The sequence below is a fragment of the Tachyglossus aculeatus genome, chromosome 2 (genome assembly GCF_015852505.1).
Source record: "Tachyglossus aculeatus isolate mTacAcu1 chromosome 2, mTacAcu1.pri, whole genome shotgun sequence".
Lineage (NCBI taxonomy): Eukaryota > Metazoa > Chordata > Mammalia > Monotremata > Tachyglossidae > Tachyglossus > Tachyglossus aculeatus.
In genome coordinates this window covers 138,726,111-138,749,096 of record NC_052067.1, presented here as the reverse complement: position 1 = coordinate 138,749,096, position 22,986 = coordinate 138,726,111, and the positions used below count along the sequence as shown (strand labels likewise).

The following is a 22,986-nucleotide window of genomic DNA, read 5'->3' as shown; positions in this document are numbered from 1 at the left end:
GCGGGAGCGGAGGGGCGCGGCTAGCCATCGGGCGATCGTGTTTGATGGGAGCCGGTCCTGGAGGAGAAATCGATCAGTTGTTCCAGTCAGGTTCTATCAATTATTACAGCAATTAGTCAAGTCGTCGGAGCCATTAGCAGGGGGATTAGGCTAATATTGGATCACCATTAGTGCCGGAGCCCGCTTCCCCGACCAGCCCCCCACCCAGCACCACCGTCCTCCCAAATGGATGCTCCGGTCTCGCCCCGAGGACATCGTGCATTGAGGAACGTCGGAGGGGACCTGCCCCCCGCCTTCCCTGACCCCCAGACCGCAAGGGCCGAGGAAGGAAAGAGCACAGCCTTCTTGACCTGAGGCCTAGGCCCGTAGGGGCTTTGTCTCTCGAAAAAGGACAGGGGCCCACTGCCCCAACTGGATCCTTTATGGGAAGTGACAAGACCCTGACTAGAAATTACTCTGCAGCCAGTGTTTATGGTGCACATTTTTCATTCTGTAAGCAAATATAGATCACTGACAGCAAGAGTTTGAAAGAGCTAATCTCTCTAAATATAGGTCTCCCCTCTTCCTCTTCCTCTCCCCTCCCCCCCCAACCCCATCCCCGCCTCTGCCTCTCCTCGGTTCTCAGCCGGAGCTCCCACACTTCCCCCGCTAGATGGTCAGCTCCTTGGGGTCGAGGAGCCGGTCATCATCGTCGTCGGCTACTATTTTCTCCCGACCGCTTAGTCCAGTGCCCCGCACCCGGTAGACGCCCAGTGCATCCCATTGATTGATACTGAGCGATTAACCTGTCACCCTAGTAGTAAGGAAGAATCAGGGTCAGGACCTTGGGCAGGAGGATGTAAAGGCCGGGTCCTCCACGAGCGGATCCCCCGTGGATTTTTAGCGAAGGCCCTGAGCTACGTCTGCTGCCAAGTGAGCCCCCCGGGCCAGCCCCGGGATCCATCCAGCCCAGAACTCTGCACCCGACGAGGGCACCACGATACACCTGGAGGAGCTCTGTCTTGGTTGTCTTCCTGGACCGTTCCTCCCACCAAGGGTGGGCCATCTAACACCCCTAGCACTTCCTTTTAGTGACACCACAGGAACCACCCGTGAGCCTTGCACTCATTCAGAAATTTAGCTGCAAGATTGGTATTTTGGGCTGCGCTATTTCCTGGGTTGAGAAGGGATTTCTGAAATGCAAATTCCACCTCCCCCGCCCTTTTTTAGCACTCCTTCCCCCTACGAGACGCAGCATGGCCTAGTGGGAAGAGCATAGGTCCGGGAATCAGAAAACCTGGTTCTATTCCCCGCTGCTCCATTCACCTGCTGTGGGACTTTGGGCAAGCCCGTTAACTTCTGTATGCCTCAGGGTCCTCATCTGTAAAATGGGGATTCAATTCCTGTTCTTCCTACTTAGATTGTGAGCCCTATAAGGAATGGGGACTGTGACCAACTGTGATCTTATGTCTACCCTAGTGCTTAGAACAGTGCTTGGCACATAATAAGTGCTTAAATACCACAATTTATTATTATTATTATTATCATTATTATCAGTATGATTGGTATTAGGCAGGACTTCAGGTCCCTGAATTCACTGCAGCAGCACCGTATCTTGAGGACTTCAGTTGAGAGCAGTGACTTGAAGCAGACAGTACTTCATCAGATACCCAGCCCGCACCGGGCAAATTTTTTTTAGAATTGCCAAGAGAGAATTCTGCAGTGCCCGTCAGGTTTGGCACACCCACTTAAACACACTCTCCCTCCCTTCAAAGGCTTATTGAAGGCACATCTCCTCCAAGAGGCCTTCCCTGACTAAGCCCCCCTTTCCTCTTCTCCCACTCCTCTCTGCATTGCCCTGACTTGCTCCCTTTGTTCTCCCCTCTTTCAAGCCCCACAGCACTTATATACAAATCTGTAACTTATTTATTTATATTAATGTTTATTGTTGTATTGTACTCTCCCGAGCGCTTAGTCCAGTGCTCTGCATGCAGTAAGTGCTCAGTAAATACAACGGAATGAATAGCTATGTGTGGAGCATCAGATAGTCCTGCATCCCAGACAAGCCGTACTGTAGACAGACTGACATATCAACTGACAGACTGATTAGCTGGGTGGGTTACTAAGAGGGGTGCTTAGTTCACAAGCCCTGGGATTAAGTTTTGAACTCTGAGGCCACAAACTGCCTTCAGACTGCCTCTGGAGTTCCTCCTGCCGCCGACACCCCTTGGGGGAATTAGCTCGTGTCGTTGGGACTGTTGCCTCTAGACTGCTGATGCCCACAGCAGCAAAGCCTGTAGGTCCGTCCGACTGGGGCTGGCCTGACCCCCACAGGGCAAGGAATCTAATCAGGAAAGACCCGAGTTATGGACATGGAAGAGCAAGTCTGCAATCATTTGCTGCATGGCTTAGTGGAAAGAGCCCGGGCTTGGGAGTCAGAGGTCGTGGGTTCTAGTCTCGACTCCGCCACTCGTCAGCTGTGCGACTTTGGGCAAAGCACGTCACTTCTCTGGGCCTCAGTTTCCTCATCTGTAAAATGGGGATCAAGACTGTGAGCCCCAAGTGGGACAACCTGATTACTTTGTATCTATCCCAGTGCTTAGAACAGTGCTTGGCACATAGCAAGTGCTTAACAAATACTATCATTATTATTATTACTGTGGGAGGGGTCCAGGCTGCTGTTTCAAACTTTCCCAGCAGCAAGACCTGGTTTGGCTGCCCAGTGGGTCTTTCCTGAAGCTGTGGGTCACATCCCAAGGAAGCCCTCCTGCTTGTAGTCAGTCATATCAATCAGTGGTATTTTTTGAACACTTATTACAGGTAGAGCTTTGTACCAAGTGTTCCAAAGAGCACAGTAGAGTAAGTGGATACAGTCCCTGCCCGCAAGGCGTTTACAACCTGAAACCAGTTACAGGTAGTTCTTCCGCGGGACCCTGCCGGTATTCTGCAGAGGCTTGAGGTGCGAGGTAGAGGTTGTGGTATCAGGCCTCAAGATTCCTCGTGTCTCACCGGATCCTTTCCCCAACAGGCGCCAACCCCCTACAGCGGAACGAGATGGGACACACACCGCTGGACTATGCCCGAGAGGGGGAGGTCATGAAGCTCCTGAAGGCCTCTGAGACCAAGGTCAGCCAGGGTTCTCACACCCTGAATTGCTATCATGCTTTTATTTTCCCTAATCACTTCACATCCATTATCCCATTCATAACTGTGGTATGTGTCAACTACTTACGATGTGCCAAACACTGTACTAATTACTGGGATAAACATAAGATCATCAGATCAGATTTGGTCTGTGTCCCACAAGGGGATCACAGTTGAATTAGAACCCAGGTCCTTCTAACTCCCAGGCCTGGGTTCTGTCCACTAGGCCACACTGCTTCTAGCTGGCTTCTTGCAGCACTTGTCGCTCCTGTATTCTCCACTGAGGCTGCCCACCAGACAGGACTTTTGTCTCCCCCTTTTAGACTGTGAGCCCACTGTTGGGTAGGGACTGTCTCTATATGTTGCCAATTTGTACTTCCCAAGCGCTTAGTACAGTGCTCTGCACACAGTAAGCGCTCAATAAATACGATTGATGATGATGATGATGACTGGCTCAGGCCGGCCCCTTTCAGAGGCCTCCAAATCACCACTCCCAGCCCAGACTCTAATGTGCTTGTCCACATTTTGAGTGGGCCAGTGTCGGAAGGCAGAATGAGGAAACAGACCCCACTGATGCTGTGGAGAATCCATACAGAGCCTCCCCGCCTCTTCCAATCCTCTCTAGGGTTTTTGACTTTGTGTTTTGGGGTGTTTGAAATGAAGCTCCTTGGCATCATCCCCCAGTTTGTCATGAGCCACTCGGGAAGCTGAGCCCCTGGAAGGCCCTATCCACCCAGCTGGTCCCCTGTTCCCCTTTCCTGGTCCCAGATTCTGCCCTTAGAACCCTCCAAGAGCACCCAGCTGCCACTGTCACGGACACAGATCATTCAGACACCCTAGGATCCCACTTAGAAGGCTTATGTGGGTGTCCCCCTGCTCCCCTCTGAGCCTAGAACCCCCGTCTAGATCCCCGAGCCTAAGGTGAGTAGAGTTACTAGCCATGGGTGGGCCAGCGCACGCCGGTGTGACGGAAGTGGTTTTCTCACCAAACATTTAATTTTGAAAAGCTCTAAACAGCAGACAGAGGAGAGGGTTGGAATATATATGCATATACATTTACATGGCAGAAGAGAAAGCAAAAATATGGGCCACCGGCCTCTCGCTGATGAATATGCAGCCGATGGGGACGCGGGGGTAACGGGCCCTCATTCCCACTCGAGCCTGGATCCTCTCTCCGCCGAGACGCCCGCAGAATTTATTGCCCATTTTAATCCCGCTCCCAGAATGAATTGGCAGCCAGACTTGACTGATAGGTCCCCACCGTGTATTCGATTTGCATATCCCGGTGACAGAATAACAAGAGAATTCCATATGTAGTTTTAATTTGTGGTTTAGAGTGTTTTTGAACAAAACACCCTGCATCTCTGTCCTCACAGAGCCGTGAGGGGAGCCGTGGGGGCTCTGGCCGGGGACATTCTTGGAGAAGAATGACAGGAGGAGGGGGAAGAGGAGGAAGGTGAAGGGCCCAGCACCTCAGCCCCCTCATGGGGCTCCTCCTTTTCCAGCTCTGCCCTCCATCCTCATGTAAAGCAGGAATGGGGGCCACGGTTGTCTCTGTGGCCTTCTGCCCCAACGTCTGAGGGAGAGCCCTGCTCTCCCTGGGCAGAGATGGGGTCCACCTGGAGCCTGCTGGACGGAGAATCCCAGACATGATCCCATGTGTGGTGTTTTCCTGCTGTCGGCAACCAATTGCCCAGCAGAGAGGACCTGGAACCACCGTGGGCTCCCTGGCCCGGTCCTTCTGGGGCCCACCTGAGAGTCTGCCATGGTCCCGGCCAGAATCCTTTCCCATGCTGAGGCTCCTCCCGGGGCACAGTGGGCAGAGGACCGGGACTCCCCTAACCTGCCCCAACTTCAGACTAACTTCAACTCTCCAGCTGTGACTGGACAGTTGGCGGTCAGGTCTCTGGACTGGTCATTCAAGAGCCAAGCCGCGGCTCGCGCCAACCAGCTCCCCATAGCCTCAGCCCACATAGTCCCATCCCACCGGGTCCCTCGTGGCCGTGGGCAACCCAAGGCTCTGCTGCCCCTGGCAAGCCTTGCAGCCTCCCGTGCCCTACCTGCTGAGACCCACCTCTCACAGATTGCTGGGGTTTGCCCAATGCAGCCCATTGTCCCTCCCAGCCTTTCACACAGTGGGCTTGGGGGAACCCCTGAATTACGACACCCACCCTGCTGGTCTTTTCTGCCTGAAAACAGCCTTTCTGGTACTGAGGATCTGAGAAAATAAGTCTCCCAGGGCTAGAAATAGCCATGGCGTTTGTACAGCCTGCGCTGGGGCAGAGGACATGGGGAGGACTTTTTGGAGGAGGTGGGATTTTACCATCATGGGCTTTGACTGTGGGAAGAGCTGTGTTGTGACAGATTCCGGTCCAGGGGAACAGTGTAAGCAAGGGATGGAGGCAGGAGAGTCAAGAGCCAGGAACAGTCAGCAGATAGGCTTGGTAGCAGTGAAGGGAGCAAGCTGGGAGTAGCAGGTAGGGTGAGTTGATCTGTATTAAGCTGGGGGGAGGTGGGGGAGGGATCCAGGAAGAGACTGGAAGCCGTCCAGAAGGAGTTTTGGCTTGACATGGAAGATGAGAATCGACGCTGGGGTTTTGAGGCGTGGGGAGATGTGCTGAGCAGCACTTCATTCATTCATCCAATCGTCTTTATTGAGCACTTACTGAGAGCAAAGCACTTTACTATGAGCTTGGGAGAGTACAGTAATAATTATAATAATAGTATTTGTTAAGTGCTTACTATGTGCAAAGCACTGTTTTAAGGGAAGAGGGGATACAGGGTTATCAGGTTGTCCCACATGGGGCTCAAAGTCTTAATCCCCATTTTACAGATGAGGGAACTGAGGCCCAGAGAAGTGAAGTGACTTGGCCAAAGTCACACAGCTGACAAGTGGCAGAGCAGGGATTGGAACCCATGATCCCTGACTCCTGAGCCTGTGCCCTTTCCACTGAGCCACACTGTTTAAATGACAACAAAATGATCTGGGCAGGTGGAGAGAGGCCAGAGGCAGGGAGACCAGAGAGGAGGCTGCTCCAATAGTCTAGTCGGATTGTGACGAGAGCTTGGAGCAGGGCAGTAGCTGTTTGGGTGACAAGAAGAGTCTGCCTTTTAGTAAAAACTGGCAGGATTTGGCAGTAGGTTGAATATGAGAGTAGAAAGATAGGGAAGAGATGAAGATGACACCAAGGTTGCAGGCTTCTGGGACAGGGAAGGTGATGGTGTTCCCCATCAGTCATATATATGTTACGCGACCCCCCCGAACCAGACTGACCCCCCCACTTTTTCCTCTCCTACCTCCTTCCCCTCCCCACAGCATTTGTATATATTTGTACAGATTTGTTACTCTATTTATTTTACTTGCACATATTTACTATTCTATTTATTTTGTTAATGATGTGCATATAGCTATAATTCTATTATTTCTGACGATTTTGACCCCTGTCCATATCATCATCATCATCAATCGTATTTATTGAGCGCTTACTATGTGCAGAGCACTGTACTAAGTGCTTGGGAAGTACAAATTGGCAACATACAGAGACAGTCCGTACCCAACAGTGGGCTCACAGTCTAAAAGGGGGAGACAGAGAACAAAACCAAACATACTAACAAAATAAAATAAATAGAATAGATATGTACAAATTAAATAAATAAATAAATAGAGTAAAAAATATGTACAAACATATATACGTATATACAGGTGCTGTGGGGAAGGGAAGGAGGTAAGATGGGGGGGTGGAGAGGGGGACGAGGGGGAGAGGAAGGAAGGGGCTCAGTCTGGGAAGGCCTCCTGGAGGAGGTGAGCTCTCAGCAGGGCCTTGAAGGGAGGAAGAGAGCTAGCTTGGCGGATGGGCAGAGGGAGGGCATTCCAGGCCCGGGGGATGACGTGGGCCGGGGGTCGATGGCGGGACAGGCGAGAGCGAGGTACGGTGAGGAGATCAGTGGTGGAGGAGCGGAGGGTGCAGACTGGGCTGTAGAAGGAGAGAAGGGAGGTGAGGTAGGAGGGGGCGAGGTCGTGGACAGCCTTGAAGCCCAGGGTGAGGAGTTTCTGCCTGATGCGCAGATTGATTGGTAGCCACAGAGATTTTTGAGGAGGGGAGTGATATGCCCAGAGCGTTTCTGGACAAAGATAATCCGGGCAGCAGCATGTAGTATGGATTGAAGTGGAGAGAGACACGAGGATGGGAGATCAGAGAGAAGGCTGATGCAGTCGTCCAGACGGGATAGGATGAGAGCTTGAATGAGCAGGGTAGCGGTTGGGATGGAGAGGACAGGGCGGATCTTGGCAATGTTGTGGAGCTGAGACCGGCAGGTTTTGGTGACGGCTTGGATGTGAGGGGTGAATGAGAGAGCGGAGTCGAGGATGACACCAAGGTTGCGGGCTTGTGAGACGGGAAGGATGGTAGTGCCGTCAACAGAGATGGGAAAGTCAGGGAGAGGACAAGGTTTGGGAGGGAAGACAAGGATTTCAGTCTTCGACATGTTGAGCTTTAGGTGGCGGGCAGACATCCAGATGGAGATGTCCTGAAGGCAGGAGGAGATGCGAGCCTGGAGAGAGGGGGAGAGAGCAGGGGCAGAGATGTAGATCTGGGTGTCATCAGCGTAGAGATGATAGTTGAAGCCGTGGGAGCGAATGAGGTCACCAAGGGAGTGCATGTAGATCGAGAACAGAAGGGGACCAAGCACTGAATCTTGGGGAACCCCCACAGTAAGAGAATGGGAAGGGGAGGAGGAGCCTGCAAAAGAGACTGAGAAAGAACGACCGGAGAGGTAAGAGGAGAACCAGGAGAGGACGGAGTCTGTGAAGCCAAGGTCAAATAGCGTATTGAGAAGAAGGGGGTGTTCCACAGTGTCAAAGGCAGCTGAGAGGTTGAGGAGGATTAGGACAGAGTAGGAGCCATTGGATTTGGCAAGCAGGAGGTCATTGATGACCTTTGAGAGGGCAGTTTCTGTGGAATGTAGGGGACGGAAGCCAGACTGGAGGGGGTCGAGGAGAGAGTTGTTGAGGAATTCTAGGCAGCGAGTGTAGACAACTCGTTCCATATGTTTTGTTTTGTTGTCTGTCTCCCCCTTCTAGACTGTGAGCCCGTTGCTGGGTAGAGACCGTCTCTATATGTTGCCGACTTGTACTTCCCAAGCACTTAGTACAGTGCTCTGCACAGAGTAAGCGCTCAATAAATATGATTGAATGAATGAATGAATATATTAAGCGCCTGCTCTGTGCAGAGCACTGTACTTAGCACTTGGAAAAGGACAATATAATAGGATCACTGCTCTTAAAGAGCTTGCAGTCTGATGGGGGAGACCCAGGCTGAAATCATTTACAGATAGATGAAAGACAAAAAGTGAGTATGTGTATTATTTAGTGCTGAAGTGGTCAAGTACGAAGTACTAAAGTGCCACAGCATTAGTATTTTTTGTTGATTTTTCATTGGGTTTTTTTTATGGTACTTGTTAAGCACTGGGGTAGATGCAAGTTTATCAGACTGGATAGAGTCCCTGTCCGAGAGTGGCTCACAGTCCCAGTTGGGTGAGCAGGGGGGGATTTTATCCCCATTTTTTTGTTGTTGTTGTTGTTATTTATTATTATTATTAATGATGATATTAATAATAATAGTGGCATTTGCTACACACTTACTGTGTGCCAAGCACAGTAGTAAGCACTGGAGTAGATACAAGATCATCAGGTCCCACATGGGGCTCACAGTCTAAATAGGAGGGAGAACAGGTATCGAATCCTCCGTTTTGCAGATAAGGGAACTGAGGCACAGAGAAAAGCGACTTTCCCAAGGTAACGCAGCAACCAATTGGCAGAGCTGGGATTAGAGCCCAGTTCTTCTGTCTCCAGAACCGTGTTCCTTAGAGATGAGGTAACTGAGGCTCAGAGAAGTTGAGAAACTTGCCCAAAGTCACACAGCAACCAATTGGCAGAGGCAGAAGTAGAGCCCAGATCCTCCAGTTCCCAGGTCCTGTTGAGCATGTGCTGTGTGCAGAGCACTGTACTAAGCGCTTGGAAAGTACAATTCAGCAATAAAGAGAAACAATCCCTGCCTACAACGGGCTTAAAGTCTAGAAGGGGGGAGACGGACATCAAAACAAGAAAACAGCTATCAGTAACATCAGTATAAGTAAATAGAATTATAGATATACACACATCAAAACAGGTAAACAGGCATTAATATAAATAAAGAGAATTATAGATATGTACATATATACACAGGTGCTGTGGAGGGGGAGGGTAGAGGAAAGGGAGCGAGTCAGGGCGATGGAGAGGGGGAGCTGAGGAAAAGGGGGCTTAGTCTGGGAAAGCCTCTTGGAGGAGATGAGCCTTCAGTAGGGCTTTGAATGGGGGAAGTGTGATTGTTTGGTGGATGTGAGGAGGGAGGGCATTCCAGGCCGGAGGTAGGACGTGGGCCGGGGTCGATGGCGGGACAGGCGAGAATGAGGCCCAATGAGAAGGTTAGCACTGGAGGAACAGAGTGTGTGAGCTGGGATGGAGAAGCAGAGAAGGAAGGTGAGGTAGGAGGGGGCAAGGTGATGGAGAGCTTTGAAGCCAATAGTGAGGAGTTTTTGCTTGCTATGGAGATTGATAGGCAACCACTGGAGATTTTTGAGGACTGGGGAGTGACATGCCCAGAACGTTTCTGTAGAAAGATAATCTGGGCAGCAGAGTGAAGTATAGCCTGAGGTGGGGAGAGACAGGAGGTTGGGAGGTCAGAGAGGAGGCTGACTCACTAATTCAGTCAGGATAGGATGAGTGATTATACTAACGTGGTAGTGGTTTGGATGGAGAGGAAAGGGCGGATCTTGGCGATGTTGTGAAGGTGACACCGGCAGGTTTCAGTGACGGATTGGATGTGTGCGGTGAATGAGAGAGGGGAGTCAAGGATGATACCAAAGTTGTGGACTTGTGAGACGGTAAGGATGGTAGTGCCGTCCACAGTGACGGGAAAGTCAAGAAGACAGCGTTTAGGAGGGAAGGTAAGGAGCTCAGTCTTGGACATGTTGAGTTTTAGGTGGCGGGAGGACATCCAGGCAGAGATGTCTAGTGGATATAGCACTACCTCCTACCTCACCTCCCTTCTCTCCTTCTCCAGCCCAGCCCGCACCCTCCACTCCTGTGCCACTAATCTCTCCTCCCCGTGCCTCATTCTCACCTGTCCCGCCGTCGACCCCCGGCCCACGTCATCCCCCTGGCCCTGAATGCCCTCCCTCTGCCCATCCGCCAAGCTAGCTCTCTTCCTCCCTTCAAGGCCCTACTGAGAGCTCACCTCCTCCAGGAGGCCTTCCCAGACTGAGCCCCCTCCTTCCTCTCCCCCTCGTCCCCCTCTCTATCCCCCCGTCTTACCTCTTTCCCTTCCCCACAGCACCTGTATATATGTATATATGTTTGTACATATTTATTACTCCATATATTTATTTTACTTGTACATATCTATTGTATTTATTTTATTTTGTTAATATGTTTGGTTTTGTTCTCTGTCTCCCCCTTCTAGACTGTGAGTCCACTGTTGGGTAGGGACTGTCTCTATATGTTGCCAACTTGTACTTCCCAAGCGCTTAGTACAGTGCTGTGCACACAGTAAGCGCTCAATAAATACGATTGATTGATTGATTGATTATAGCACAGGCCTGGGAATCAGAAGGACCTGGGTTCAATCCCAGCTCTGCCACTTGTCTGCTGTGTGACCTTGGGCAAGTCACTTCACTTTTCAGTGACTCAGTTGCCTCATCTGTAAAATGGGGATTAAGACTGTGAGCCCCATATGGGACAAGGACTGTGTGTCCAGCCTGATTAGCTTGTATCTACCCCAGCACTTAGAGTGCTTAACAAATACCATCATCATTATTATTATTATTTTCATTATTATTATTTTGTTATCATTATTATTAGAGAAGCAGTGTGACTCAGTGGAAAGAGCTCAGGCTTGGGAGTCAGAGGTCATGGGTTCAGATTCCGGCTCCGCCAGTTGTCAACTTTGTGACTTTGGGCAAGCCACTTTCCACTGAGCCATGCTGCTTCTCGTATCCACCCCAGAGCATACTGCAGTGTTTGGCACGTAGTGAGTGCTTAAAAAACCCCCACATATCTATCGCACTGTCCCAAGCATGCAGTGCAGTATGCTGCACACAGTAGCCACTCAGTAAATGGCTGGCAACTTAGAGTCTCAAGTGCAGCAGCGTGGTGAAGTGGAGAGAGCATAGGCCTTTGAGTCAGAAGGTCATGGGTTCTAATCCCAGCTCTGGCGCTTGTCTGCGGTGTGACCTTGGGCAAGTCACTTCACTGCTGTGCCTCAGTTACGTCATCTGTAAAATGATGGATTAAGAATGTAAGCCCTAGGTGGGACAGGGACTGTGTCCAACCCGATTTGCTTGTATCTTCCCCAACATTTGGTACAGTGCCTGGCGCATAGTAAGCACTTAACAAGTAAAAATTAAAAAAAAAATGATGGTATTTGTTAAGCGCTTACTATGTGCAAAGCACTGTTCCAAGTGCTGGGGCGGGGGGATACAAGGTGATTAGGTTGTCCCTCTTGCGGCTTACGGTCTTAATCCCCATTTTGTAGGTGAGGGAACTGAGGCACAGAGAAGCGAAGTGACTTGCCCAAAGTCACACAGCTGACAAGTGGCGGAGCTGGGATTAGAACCCACGACCTGACTCCCAAGCCCGGGCTCTTTCCACTGAGCCACGCTGCTTCTCTGTACCACAATCATTATTATTATTATTATTATTATTATTATTATTGTTAGCTCTTCTGCCAGGCCTCTTGTCCCCTCCCCTTAGGCGCCCTCCTTCCCTTCCCTCTCCCATCTCCTGTCTACAGCCAGAAAGATGTCCAGCGGGGTGGGACTTTCTGTGGAAAGAACTGTGTGCCTCTTTCCGGCTGGCCTGGCTCCCTCCCTCTCTCCCTCCTTCCCCTCCCTCCCCCACTCCCCTCATGCCACTCCAGGGCCCTGTCCCTGGTTCAGTGGCCTCAACTCTAAGACCTGGCTCCCGTCTCCCTCTCCTCCTCCCCCGGCCCTGCCCCCTCCGACAACAGCTCTGACCTTGGAGGGCTTTCCTGGAAGTGCCGCCCGAGCTGGGACGGTGCCATGTTACATCAAGAAGGAGAGAAGCCAGCGGGCACAATTAGTAACTGTGCCCGGACTGGCGGCCAACCCCTGCCGCTGGCAGGTGAGGGTGGGCTGGGGGGTGATGGTAATTGATTGTGACTTCAATTGAGAAACAGGGGCCCACGTGGTCCTTTCCTCCAGGACGGGCCTGTCCGGTCCCGGGGGCACCTTGCGTAGCAGCCTGAGAGACCAGAAGGAACGAAAATGGCCCCAGGCCCCAAATTCAACCGCAGAGCAGGGGAACATGCAGCCCACTGACTCTTCCTGGCTTGGGAGCCTCCATCCAGGTCATCCCCAGGGCCGGCACCGAGGGGTGGAATCAGAGAGCGCGCCTGGCTCTGTGTTGGCTTCAATCAGTCAATCAATCCCATTTGTCGAGCATTTATTAAATGCAGAACATTGTACTAAGCGCTTGGGAAGAGTCGGTAGACACACTCCCGAACCACAACAAGCTCGCAGTCTAGAGGGGGAGACAGACATTAATATAAACCAGTTACAGATCTGGGCGTAAGGGCTTTGGGACAGAGGGAGGGATGGATAAAAGGTGTAAATCCAATTCTAAGACAACGCAGGAGAGAGTGGGAGAAGGGGAAATGGGGGCTTAGTTAGGGAAGGCCTCTTGGAGGAGGCATGCCTTCAATAGGGCTTTGAAGGTGGGGAGAATGATCATTTGTCGGCTATGAAAAGGCCTCTCTCCAGTCCAGTTCATAGTTCATTCTGCTGCCTGGCTCATTTTTCTACTAAAACGTTCAGGCCACGGTTTCCCTCTCTTCAGCAAGCTCCAGTGGTTGCCTATCCCCCTCCATGTCCAACAGAAACTCCTCACCATTGACTTTAAATCGCTCAATCACTTTGCCCCCTCCTACCTCACCTCGCTATTCTCGTACTACAACCCAGCCCTCACACTTCACTCCTCTACTGCTAACCTTCTCACTGTACCTCAGTCTCGTCTATCTTGCCGCTGACCTCTCGCCCGCACCCTGCCTCTGGCCTGAAACGCCCTCCCTCCGCATGTCCGACAGACAGTGACTCTCCCCTGCTTCATTCATTGTCATATTTATTGAGCGCTTACTGTGTGCTCTGTACTAAGCGCTTGGGAAGTGCAGCTTCCAAAGCCTTACGGAAGGCGCATCTCCTCCAAGTGGCCTTCTCTGCACACAGTAAGCGCTCAATAAATACGATTGAATGAATGAATGAATGAATGACTAAGCCCTCTTTTCTTTTTCTTCCACTCCCTTCTGCATCACCCTGACTTGCTGCCTTTATTCATCGGCCCCTCCAGCCCCACAGCACTAATGTACATACCTGTAATTTAGTTGTTTATATTAAGGTCTCTCTCCCCCTCTAGGCTGTAAGCTTGTTGTGGGCAGAGAATGTATCTGTTATACCCTCCCAAGTGCTTAGTAGAGTGCTCTGCACACAGTAAGTGCTCAATAAATGTGACTGACTAACCTCATCTGGCTGGGACTGACATGAGGGGCAGTCAGCTGTGTGAGGCGCTCACGGTGGGATGGTAGAGTGGGACAGACCAGGGGGCGGGCAGCAGCGGGTGAGAGTGGGATGCAGGCCTTCTCCTGGACCAGCTGCTGAGGACCCACAGGTACGGACCAGTCGTTCGAGTCTCAGAGCCCAGGAGAAACCAGCCCAGAGCCTCGCATCAGAGCCTCATGGTGGCTAAAAGCCAAGGCCTAGCTCGGGGCACTTTCCCCCAACCCAAGATGAAGGGCCTGTGCCCAGCGCAGTCATCATCATCAATCGTATTTATTGAGCACTTACTGTGTGCAGAGCACTGTACTAAGCGCTTGGGAAGTACAAGTTGGCAACATATAGAGACAGTCCCTACCCAACAGTGGGCTCACAGTCTAAAAGAAAATAATAATGGCATTTGTTAAGCGCTTACTGTGTGCAAAGCACTGTTCTAAGCGCAGGGTAGTTTACAAGGTGATCGGGTTGTCCCACTGGGGGCTCACAGTCTTCATCCCCATTTTACAGATGAGGTAACTGAGGCCCAGAGAAGTGAAGTGACTTGCCCAAAGTCACCCAGCTGACAATTGGTGGAGCCAGGGTTTGAACCCATGACCTCTGACTCCAAAGACCATGCTCTTTCCACTGAGCCACGCTGCTTCTCTAGCGCAGTCCCCACTGTGGCTGCCTAGAGAGTGGGATGCAGTGTGCCCAGACCCAAGCACTCCTGTGCCCTGTGATGTTCTACAGAGAAGGCCACACCACTGCCGCCCTCAGAGCAGGAGTCCACCCCGCCCAAGGAGCACCACCAGCATTTCTCTGTAAGAGGAGTTACATTGGGGCACTTTAGAGGCTAGAAACTCCAGCTCAGCAGCGACTGACATGTCCAACACCCAGGGGTAAGGGGGAGGGCTGCAATCCTCCAGGTCTGGAGGAGACCAGGCAGCATACACATACACACATCCTGTGTAAAGCTTAGCAAACCTCCAGGGGATCCTTAGAAGGAGGAAGTATGACCACCTGTGAACCGCCGGGTGACCGAGGAAATTCCCCTCCTTTCACAAGCTCCCCAGCTCCTCCCCTCTGAACTCCCTCTCTCTCCCTCTCTCTGTCTCTTCCTCTCTCTCTCTCCCCCTCTTTCACATCATTCCCCTTTGGTCCATCAGGCCCACCATCCTCCCCACTACCAGACATGCATCCAGGGCCACCGGCCAGCTGTAGCTGAGGAGGACAGTGGTCAGAGACCACGGAGAACATGGGATGAAGGGTGGTGAGAGACGTCTCCAGTGCTTCAGTCCTTGGCATTTGGGGGACCCAGTCTGATATGACAGGAGAAAAAACGTGATAGAGCACGGGCTTCCAAATCAGAAGGACCTGGGTTCTAATCCTGGCTCGGCCACGATCTTGGGCAAGTCACTTTACTACTATGCCTCAGTTGCCTCATTTGTAAATTGGGAATTAAGACTGTGAGCTCCATATGGAACAGGGACTGTGTCCAATCCAGGTACCCCAGCGCTTAGTACAGTGCCTGGCACATAGTAAGCCTTTAAAAATTCCATCATTATTATTAGTAGTAGTATTATCATTATTATTGCAATGTGGCGGGAAATCAACTTCATTTCCCGCACATCCCTGATCTGGCTACGTCCTCACCAGCGGCCCCAGCCGGAGCCTTGCATCCCGGCGTCAGGGGAGGAGGGTGCTGGTGGAGGGCTGGCACGGCAAAAGGCGTCTAATCCTGGTGATATATAAGGCGCCGGAGGGAGGCACAGCGGGCCCCACCCGCTTCCATCCTGCCAGGGCCGGTCACTCCTCCAGGGCTGGCCGCTCCGCCGGGACCGGCAAACGAGTTATTGCTCCAGATGAACCATCAGGGCTGATGGCGCCTTTCAGCCGCAGACTGATAACAACGGCAGAAATTGGATTGCTTGCTATTTATTTATTTTTTTAACTTCCGTCAGGGTCACTCCCCTAACAGGAAAACACCGGCAAACAGGCCGGTGGCGGGGCCTTCTCCTCCCTCCCAGCACGCGAGAGCAGGGGGTCACCATGGCTCATGTGACAGAGGATCCCATTCTGTGGGAGAAAGTGGGGCTGGGTCCTGCCTGTTAGTGGAGGCTTGGGCTATCAATCGCCCACCTGCTGGAAGGAAGAACATTTAGGAGTTTGGATGGGGTACACCCCCAACTCAGTCCCCGAAAAATACCCTCAAAATTGGATGGGTTTTCTAATTAACAAAAAATTGGAGATAATCCCCTCACTTCCATTGGCTGGATGACTGCCACCGTGGCTTTCCTAAACATGGGCTATTCCAAGAATGCAGACTTGCTGTGCCGCTCATTCCAGGGGCGTAAATGAGTTAGAGAGAGAAGGATATCGAGGATGGCATGGGTGGGTTGGAAAGGTGAAGAGGATTATTCAAAGAAAGCTTCCTGGAGGAGGAGGCCAGAGTCTCCAGCGAAGGTGAAATGGATGGGAAGTGGCAGTTTGCTGTTCTTGTGCCGTGCCCTTGAGTGTATTGGCTTTTTCGGGCTGGGTTTCCGGGGCGGAGACCTCCTAGCACCTAACCCCAGTTTCTCTTGTCCAGTTCCAGGAGGAACAGCACAAGCGCGAAGCCGAGGAACGGCGCCGGTTCCCCCTGGAGCAGCGGCTGAAAGAGCACATCATCGGCCAGGAGAGCGCCATAGCAACCGTGGGAGCAGGTAGGTGCCCCCCGGCGTGGAGAGCCGGGCCAGGCCTAACCCGTTGCCCCTGGGGCAGGGGGACGAATAGGGTATGAATGGACTGATGGATTTGAGAGTGGGCAGGCCCGATCCAGAAGAGCTTCCTGGAGGAGGAGGAGGGCTGGAGCTGGTTTGAGAGAGAGGACCAAGACATGCCAGAGGAGACAGGGACAAGGAGCATCACCAGCGTCACCTACCCAATCCCACTACTTCCCAGCATTTCCTGCTTCCCCTTCTATCCATCCGTTTCCCCCAAACTCTTCCTTCCCTTCTCCTGGAAGGCCCCACATTCATCCCGCGTGAGAAGCCGCATGGCGTGGAAAGAGCACGGACTTAGGAGTCAGAGGTCATGGGTTCTAATCCTGGCTCCGCCTTTGATCAGCTGTGTGACTTTGGACTAGTCACTTGATTTCTCTGTGTCTCAGTTCCCTCATCTGTAGAACGGGGATTAAGACTGTGAGCCCCATGTGGGACAACCTGATTACCGTGTACCTACCGCAGCGCATAGAACAGTGCTCGGCACAAAGTAAACGCTTACCAAATTCCAACATTATTATCCAGGAGGGAGGGATGGCTGGAGGGGTGAGGTCTTCTCTCCTGGCCAAACCCAACAGGTGAACAAAACATGCTCCGGAGTAGAGACCATCTCTCTCCCTCCCTTGTTCCTCAGAGGAAGGGATAGCTGCTCCACAGAGTCTTGTCTATCATGTGGTAGTGGAACTAAAGATTTCAGAAGCCAGTAGCATGGGAGCAAACTCCACGGAGGCCGAGGAAAGCTATCTGGGTGGTCTGTTCCAGGATCTGAACCGGGGAGAGGGTGCACTCCCCTGCCTGGGCTGTTATCCAGAAGAGGCCCCATTAGATCGGTTTCCCTCCCCTGAGGACAGAGCGTCTGCCCACCCAACCCCTCATCGGGCCTGTGATGTGCCACTGGGAGCCCTAATTGGGGAGCATGGCGAAGGAAGAGAGAGGGCAGCAAGGGCGTGCACTAACAGCTGCCAAGGCCAGAAAAAAGTCTCAGACTTCGCTTTGCGGCCTTGGGCCAATTTGTGGCTAAAATTGTGTGTCTGCCTCCCTGCTGGGAGGTCAGAGACCAGGATTTATGGCCTGCAACTCATTCTGTGAGGACATCAGATCGTATCCCATTCTGGTCAGTGCCTCTGTGGGCCAGCCCCGGGGTCCATCCAGCCTCTCAAGCCAGTCCGAGGTGTGTTTATTGAGCGCTTGCTGAGGGCCCGGGACCGTTCCAGACCTTTGCTTGTGTCTGACATAGCCCCAAGAATTTTGCAGGAGCCCTGAGTCGGTTTCTCTACTGACCCAGCATTGGCTGCTTGTCTATGGATCGATCCAAAACCCTTTGGAACCGGTTGGTGTTCTTGGCCACACAACTTCCTATGGGGGCAAATTCCTTGGATTTGGGTGTCTTCGATTGTTGTTCAAAAGCAGCGTGCCCTAATGCAAAGAGCATGGGCCTGAGGGCCAAGGGACCTGGACTCTAATTCTGGTTTTGCCCTGACTTGCTGTGTGAGCTGGAGCAAGTCAGGCAACGTCTCTGTGCCTCAGTTTCCTCATCTGTAAAATGGAAATTTAATATCTGTTCTCTCCCTGAAACTGTGTGCCCCAAGTGGGACAGAGACAGTGTCCAACCTCACTATCTTGTACCTACCCCAGCGTGTAGTACAGTGTTTTCCAAATAGTAGCAGCATGAGAAGCAGCGTGGCTCAGTGGAAAGAGCACGGACTTTGAAGTCAACGGTCATGGGTTCAAATCCTGGCTCCGCCATTTGTCAGCTGTGTGACTTTGGGCAAGTCACTTCACTTCTCTGTGCCTCAGTTATGTCACCTGTAAAATGGAGATGAAGACTGTGAGCCCCCCGTGGGACAACCTGATCACCTTGTAACCTCCCCAGTGCTTAGAATAGTGCTTTGCACATAGGAAGTGCTTAATAAATGCCATTATTAGTAGTAGTAGTAAATATTTAAATATCATTATTATCATTGTTATTATTATCTCCATATAATAATAATAATAATAATTGACATTTGTTAAGCGCTTACTATGTGCAAAGCACTGTTCTAAGCGCTGGGGAGGATACAGGGTGATCAGGTTGTCCCACGTGGGGCTCACAGTCTTAATCCCCATTTTACAGATGAGGTAACTGAGGCACAGAGAAGTTAAGTGACTTGCCCGAGATCACACAGCAGATGTGGCGGAGTCAGGATTCAAACCCATGACCTCTGACCCCAAAGCCCATGCTCTTTCCACTGAGCCACACTGCTTCTCCATGATATCATTATCATCTTTAGGAATAAATGCTCCTACATTCACCCAGTGCCAGGAAGCGATGGGGCAGATCTGTTGGATAGGGACTGTCTCTATATGTTGCCGACTTGTACTTCCCAAGTGCTTACTACAGTGCTCTGCACACAGTAAGCGCTCAATATGTACGATTGAATGAATGAATCTGTTCAGACTGTTAGAAGGGGCATAGTGGAGGGTGGGGCCAGGAGACCTGGGCCATTGTGCCCAGACAGAGAAGCAGTGGCACTTGGATAATGGCGATCCCCTTCAACCATCCTCTGAGCATGTCAGGGCAGTCAGCAGAGCCAAGGAGGGCAGCGGCCAGTGGCAGATAGCCCCTCTGGCCAGTTGAGATTTCCAGGCACGACAAGGCTGAGATGTTTGCAGAGTCGGGGTGCCACAGATATGTCAAGAGATTTCCAAGTCTCCACCACCATCATCATCACCATCTTCCAGGGGAAGGCGAAAGAACAGACCGTGGCCACTGTTAGGAGCCACCCCCCTCCCCACCCCCGCCTCTTATGTCCACCATGGAAGGGATCGATAGCCGCCACCACTCTTTTCAGCTGCCTTTTCTTCTTGGAGGGCCACTGGGCACTGGGTACCCCACACTGGCGGACTTGGGAGTCAATAAACTGCCTGCCCCATCCTGGGCATTCTCAAAAGCGATAGCCCATTCTGGTAGAACCGCTTCACCTGGGTGGGAGAAGTCAGGGGCAGCAGCGGAGAGTAAGACAGGACAATTTCAGAGGCAGGTGGACTCAGCCAAGGTGGCAGCACCGGCCTGCGCGTGGGCTTCTCCATCAGTGGCGTAAACCCAGTGTCCCCTGTTGGCTGGAAGGAAGCTGATGCCCAACTAACTCCCCCTGGGCCGGGATAGAGCATCTAATGAGAAACAGGGAGAAGCAGCATGGCCCAGTGGCAAGAGCACAGGCCTGGAGGTCGGAAGGACCTGGGTTCTAATCCCGGCTCCACCGCTTGTCTGCTGTGTGACCTAGGGTGAGACACTTGACTTCTCTGTGCCTGTTACCTCATCTGTAAAATGGGGATTAAGACTGTGAGCCCTCTGTGGGACAGGGATTGGGTCCAACCTGTTTATCTTGTATCTAACCCAGCACATGGTACAGTGCCTGGCTCAAAGTAGGTGCTTAACAAATACCGTAAGAAAAAAAATAAAACACAGTGGCTCTTGCCCAAGGCCAGCTGTCAGACTAGAGCCCCTGGGCAAGAAGCATTCATTCAGTCATATTTATTGAGCACTTACTGTGTGCAGAGCACTGTACTAAGCGCTTGGGAAGTACAAGTTTTCAGTGAGTGCTTCTACCTTCCTTACTGCTCCCTCCACCAACACAAACACACACTCTCTCTGTCTCTCCCTCTGTCTCTTTCTCTCTCCCTCTGTCTCTTTCTCTCTCTCTTCCAAAGTCAATCCTGTGTTCCAGGAGGGCCATGCAGAGGTGAGGATGGGTATATGGCAACTTCAAAGAGCTGGGTCCTTGGGCAGCCACCTGCCCCAACAGCTGCCTACCCTGCTTTCCTGGACAGAGCCGGTTGGCCATGAGACTTCTGCATCCTCCCGCATCTTGGGTGGTCCCAGAGTCACCAGGCCCAAGGGCTGGTTGCTTCCTAAGCCTTCTAGCCCACTCCCCTCCCTGATCTCCTCCCTCAACCTCAGGCTCTGCGGCAGAGACCTGGCTTCGGCCGCCCAAGAGGAGTCACCGGTCCTGGGCAGCTTGGACCTCCTGACGGTCTGGGTCGGGGAGAGGGGCAGTCAGCCCTCACCCCCAGCCCCTCTTCCTATGGGAGTCCTCCTGCTTTTTTTTTTCTTAAGTGGTATTTGTTAAGTGCTAACCATATGCTAGACACTTTACTAGGTACTGCACAGCTACTGTACTTGAAACAGCATGGCTTTAGTGGATAGAGCACGGGCCTGAGAGATAGAAGGTCATGGGTTCTAATCTCTGCTCTGCCACATGTCTACTGTGTGACCTTGGGGAAGTCACTTCACTTCTCTGAGCCTGTTACCTCTTCTGTAAAATGGGGATTAAGAGTGTGAGCCCTATGTGGGATGGGGACTGCGTCCAACCCAACTACCTTGTAACTACCCCAGCGCTTTGAACAGTGCCCGGCACATAGAAAGCGCTTACCAAGTACCATAATTAGTACTACTAAGCGCTGGAGTGGATACAAGCAAATCGGGTTGGGCACAGTTCCCATCCAATGTGGGGTTCACGCTCTTAATTCCCATTTTACAGATGAGGGAACTGAGGCACAGAGAAGTGAAGTGACTTGCCCAAGGCCACGCAGCGGACAGGTGACAGAAGCAGGATTAGAAACCATGACCTCCTGCTTCCCAGGCCCTTGCTCTAGCCACTACGCCTTGTACTGGGAGAGGTACGAGCTAGTCGGGTTGGACACCGGCCGTGTCCCACATGGAGTGCTCAGTCTTAGTCCTCATTTTACAAATGAGGGGACTGAGACGGAGGGATTAAGTGATTTGGCTAAGGTCACACAGCAGACCATGGCAGAGCTAGGGTTAGAGCCCAAGTGGTCTTGGGGCCCCGGGCCCATGCTCTACTCGCTAGGCCCTGCTTAGAGTCGCTGTTGGGCGGCCCGGGGCCAGCGAAGCCTTCCCCCAGCCTCCACCACTCCCAAGCTCCTCAGCCTCCCCAAGAGCCCCGAGCCGCCCTCGAGACGGCCACAGAGCCACCAGGGCCAGTCCTTAGGTTACCGCTCCGGGAAGGGCTTGGGTCGGTCGGGCCGGGCAACGGCACTGTGGGGCTCCGAGCCAGCAGCGGGAGCGCACAGGCAGAGGCCATGGCTGCGGTCAGCCTCCGAGGCAGCTCCCCGCCCGCCCGCGCCCCCAGCCAGACGTTGGCAGTGCTCATTGCCCTCCCTTTCCTCCTCTCCCCCCAACCCTGCATTCATTCATTCAATCATTCATTCATTCAATCGTATTTATTGAGCGCTTACTGTGTGCAGAGCACTGTACTAAGCGCTTGGGAAGCACAAGTCGGCAACACATAGAGACGGTCCCTACTCAACAGAGGGCTCACAGTCTAGATGGGGGAGACAGACAGCAAGACAAAGCATGTTAACAAAATAAATAGAATAAATATGTACAAATAAAATAGAGTAGTAAATACGTACAAACATATATACATATAGACAGGTGCTGTGGGGGGGAAGGAGGTAAGGCGGGGGGATGGGGAGGGAGAGGAAGGAGGGGGCTCAGTCTGGGAAGGCCTCCTGGAGGAGGTGAGCTCTCAGTAGGGCTTTGAAGGGAGGAAGAGAGCTAGCTTGGCGGATGTGCGGAGGGAGGGCATTCCGGGCCAGGGGGAGGATGTGGGCCGGGGGTCGACGGCGGGACGGGCGAGAATGAGGATAGTGCTCCGCTCACAGTAAGCGCTCAATCATTCATTCATTCATTCATTCAATTGTACTTATTGAGCGCCTACTGTGTGCAGAGCACTGTACCAAGTGCCTGGGAAGCACAGGTTGGCAACATATAGACACAGTCCCCACCCAACAGTGGGGCCATGGCGCCAGCCATTTGATTGTCAAATCCTTCCTGCCCGAGGGCCTTTCCCCTCTCCCCAGGACCCTCTGCGGTTGCAACCAGTTTTGTCATGAGGATTGCCCCCTCTGACTGCTGCACATCAAGGAAGCAGCCTGGTCTGGTGGAAAAAGCACAGGCCTGGGAACCAGAGGACCCAAGTTCTAATCCGAGCTCCTCTACTTACCTGCTGTGTGACCTTGGGCAAGTGACTTCACTTCTGTGCCTCATTTCTCTCATCTGCAAAAAGGGGATTCAGTACCTGGGCACCTTCCTCCTTAGTGTGTGAGCCCCATGTAAAAATAATAGTAATGATTATGGTATTCCTAAAGCGCTTACTATGTTGCCAGGCACTGTACTAAGCACTGGGGTAGATACAAGCAAATCGGGTTGGACGCAGTCCCTTTCCCACATGGGGCTCACATTCTCAAGCCCCATTTTACAGATGAGGGAACTGAGGCGCACAAGAGAAGTGAAGTCACTTGCCCAAGGTCACCCAGCAGACCAGTGGCTGAGCCAGGATTAGTACCCGTGACCTTCCAACTCCCAGGCCCGGGCTCTCTCCACTACGCCACTATGCCTCGCTGCTTCTCCTCGCCACCCATGTGGACCCAATTATCTTGTATCCACCCCAGCCCTTAGTGTAGTGCTTGGCACATAGTAAACGCTTATGCCACAGGTATTCCATGGCCAATGTGCCTC

General features: G+C 52.2%; 1 protein-coding gene across 1 annotated transcript in view; it reads left to right on the top strand.

The window, feature by feature from the left end:
• CLPB (caseinolytic mitochondrial matrix peptidase chaperone subunit B) overlaps positions 1-22,986 on the top strand; it is a 144,881-nt gene that overhangs the window by 88,546 nt on the left and 33,349 nt on the right. Inside the window, exons 7-8 of the mRNA XM_038765061.1 lie at positions 3,008-3,105; positions 16,292-16,406. Of these exons, the coding sequence (XP_038620989.1) occupies positions 3,008-3,105; positions 16,292-16,406 (213 nt within the window). The remainder of the gene's footprint in view (positions 1-3,007; positions 3,106-16,291; positions 16,407-22,986) is intronic.